The sequence below is a fragment of the Chiloscyllium plagiosum genome, chromosome 39, assembly GCF_004010195.1.
Source record: "Chiloscyllium plagiosum isolate BGI_BamShark_2017 chromosome 39, ASM401019v2, whole genome shotgun sequence".
Classification (NCBI taxonomy): Eukaryota; Metazoa; Chordata; class Chondrichthyes; order Orectolobiformes; family Hemiscylliidae; genus Chiloscyllium; species Chiloscyllium plagiosum.
Genome location: NC_057748.1, coordinates 27401007 through 27403181, shown reverse-complemented (window position 1 = coordinate 27403181; position 2175 = coordinate 27401007). Strand labels below are relative to the sequence as shown.

Here is a 2175-nt window from a genome sequence, read left to right as displayed (position 1 = left end):
CACCCCCCCCCGCAATGCCAATCCCACCCTCTTGGCTGAGGGTGGTCGGTGTTGTGCCCATGTCCCCAGCGCCCTCCTGTCCCAGAGGTGGGTGTGTACCAGTGTCTGGGAGACGTTGCTGTGACCGAAGGAGAGCTGGACGATTCTGCCAGTCATGCCAATGTAGAGAGACGCTGATCTCTCATCGTGGAAGTGGACTGTGAATTTCTGCAGGGTGTCAAACTGCAGAACAGGCACATCTGGGAGAGAAAAGAGAGACAGAAACTCAGAACATTGAGCTCCCCTGCACTTCTGCCTTTTTTTTAAATACAAGATCACACACAAACCAGCAACAACCCTAAAGCCACCCTCATCCCCCAGCAACAACCCTCTGTGACAGCCACGGGGTGCAACTCCTGCCGCAGTTCGGATGTGGCGCAGTGCAGCTAAGCGCACAGCAAGATCCCAGAACGGGAATTCTGTTTTTGGAGCGGCGAGGGGGGCAAATAAAAATACCCCAAGAAATCGTGGTGGTGTCTGAGGATGGGAGAGCTGCACTTAAAAGTAGCTGCCTTTTGAGAGAGAAAATTTTTTTTTTTAAAAAAAGCCAATGCCTCTGTACCTTTCAGGTGGATTTTCAGCCTGGGAGTCCGCTCGGCTGAGCTCAGGAGCTGGAGGGTAGGTAATATCCACAGCAGCGCTGTCTGGACCATCATGTTGTGTCTGAAATGTTGGTTGAGGTTTCCAAATTCTCTCTGTGTCCACGCTTCTGCCTCTCCCTGCTGCTTGTGATCCCATGGAACTGCTCTCTCCCTCTCTCCCTCTCCCTCTCTCTCACACACACATGTCCTTATCTGTGTACAGTGCTGTGGGATTTCAACTCCACACTGAGAGGCTGGGCTGTCAGGGATTTACTGGTGGTGATGTTTTGGGGTAGGGCAGACCAGAGAGAGAGAGAGAGAGAGAGCTGTTGTGTAAGAAAAACACACAGACACACACACATCCTCTGCAGTGACTCAAATATATGGGACATTGCCATAGTTAGCAGGCTGGGGTAAGACAGGGGGGTGAGGAGGACTGATCTGATGTGGTTTACATCGGCTGTGACACAATGTCCCAGTTTTTTGCCAACACATTCCCCCCCCCCCACACACACACACACCCCTTTTCTGGTTTACATGATGTACCCAGTTCTGCCCATGACCTCTGCAAAAACCTGCAAGAGTTCAGAAAAGATTTACAAGGATGTTGCCAGGGTCGGAGGGTTTGAGCTACAGGGAGAGGCTGAACAGGCTGGGGCTGTTTTCCCCGGAGCGTCGGAGGCTGAGGGGTGACCTTATAAGAGGTTTACAAAATTATGAGGGGCGTGGATAGGGTAAATAGGCAAAGTCTTTTCCCTGGGGTGGGGGAGTCCAGAACTAGAGGGGCATAGGTTTAGGGTGAGAGGGGAAAGTGACCTGAGGGGCAACGTTTACACACAGAGGGTGGTATGTGTATGGAATGAGCTGCCAGAGGATGTGGTGGAGGCTGGTACAATTGCAACATTTAAGAGGCATTTGGATGGGTATATAAGAAGGATTTGGAGGGATATGGGCCGGGTGCTGGCAAATTGAAGATGTCTGGTCAGCATGGACGGGTTGGACCGAAGGGTCTGTCACCGTGCTGTCTGATTCCATAACAGCCTCCGAGGGTGACTCTGCCAGAAGATGGGGGCAGCACGGTGGGGGACCTGGGTGCGATTCCCCCTCTCGGGCGACTATCTGTCTGGAGGTTGCACATTCTCCCCTGTGTCTGTGTGGGTTTCCTCCGGTTTTATAAGACACAGGAGCAGAAATTAGACCATTCAGCCCATCCAGTTTGCTCTGCCCTTCAATCATGGCTGATTTTTCTCAACCCCATTCTCCCACTCTTTCCCTGTAACCCTTGATCCCCATGATACTCCAGAACCTATTGATCTCCGTCTTAAATATCCTCAATGACCTGGACTCCACAGCGCCCTGTGGCAGTGAATTCCACAGATCCCCCACTCTCTGGCTGAAGAAGTTTCTCCTTATATCTGCTCTAAAGTGTCTTCCCTTTTACTCGAAGGCTGTGCCCTCGGGTCCTAGTCTCTCCAACCAATGGAAACATCTTCCCAACATCCACTCTGTCCAGGCTGTTCAGTATTCTGTAAGTTTCAATCAGATCCCCCCTCAT

General features: G+C 51.6%; 1 protein-coding gene across 1 annotated transcript in view; it reads right to left on the bottom strand.

The window, feature by feature from the left end:
* Positions 1 to 1107, bottom strand: part of LOC122541990 (semaphorin-7A-like) — a 9003-nt gene extending 7896 nt beyond the window's left edge. The window contains exons 1-2 of the mRNA XM_043679284.1: positions 602 to 1107; positions 100 to 239 (exon numbers count right to left, since the gene is read on the bottom strand). Of these exons, the coding sequence (XP_043535219.1) occupies positions 100 to 239; positions 602 to 695 (234 nt within the window). The 5' untranslated portion in view covers positions 696 to 1107. The remainder of the gene's footprint in view (positions 1 to 99; positions 240 to 601) is intronic.
* Between the last annotated feature and the right edge of the window lie 1068 nt (positions 1108 to 2175).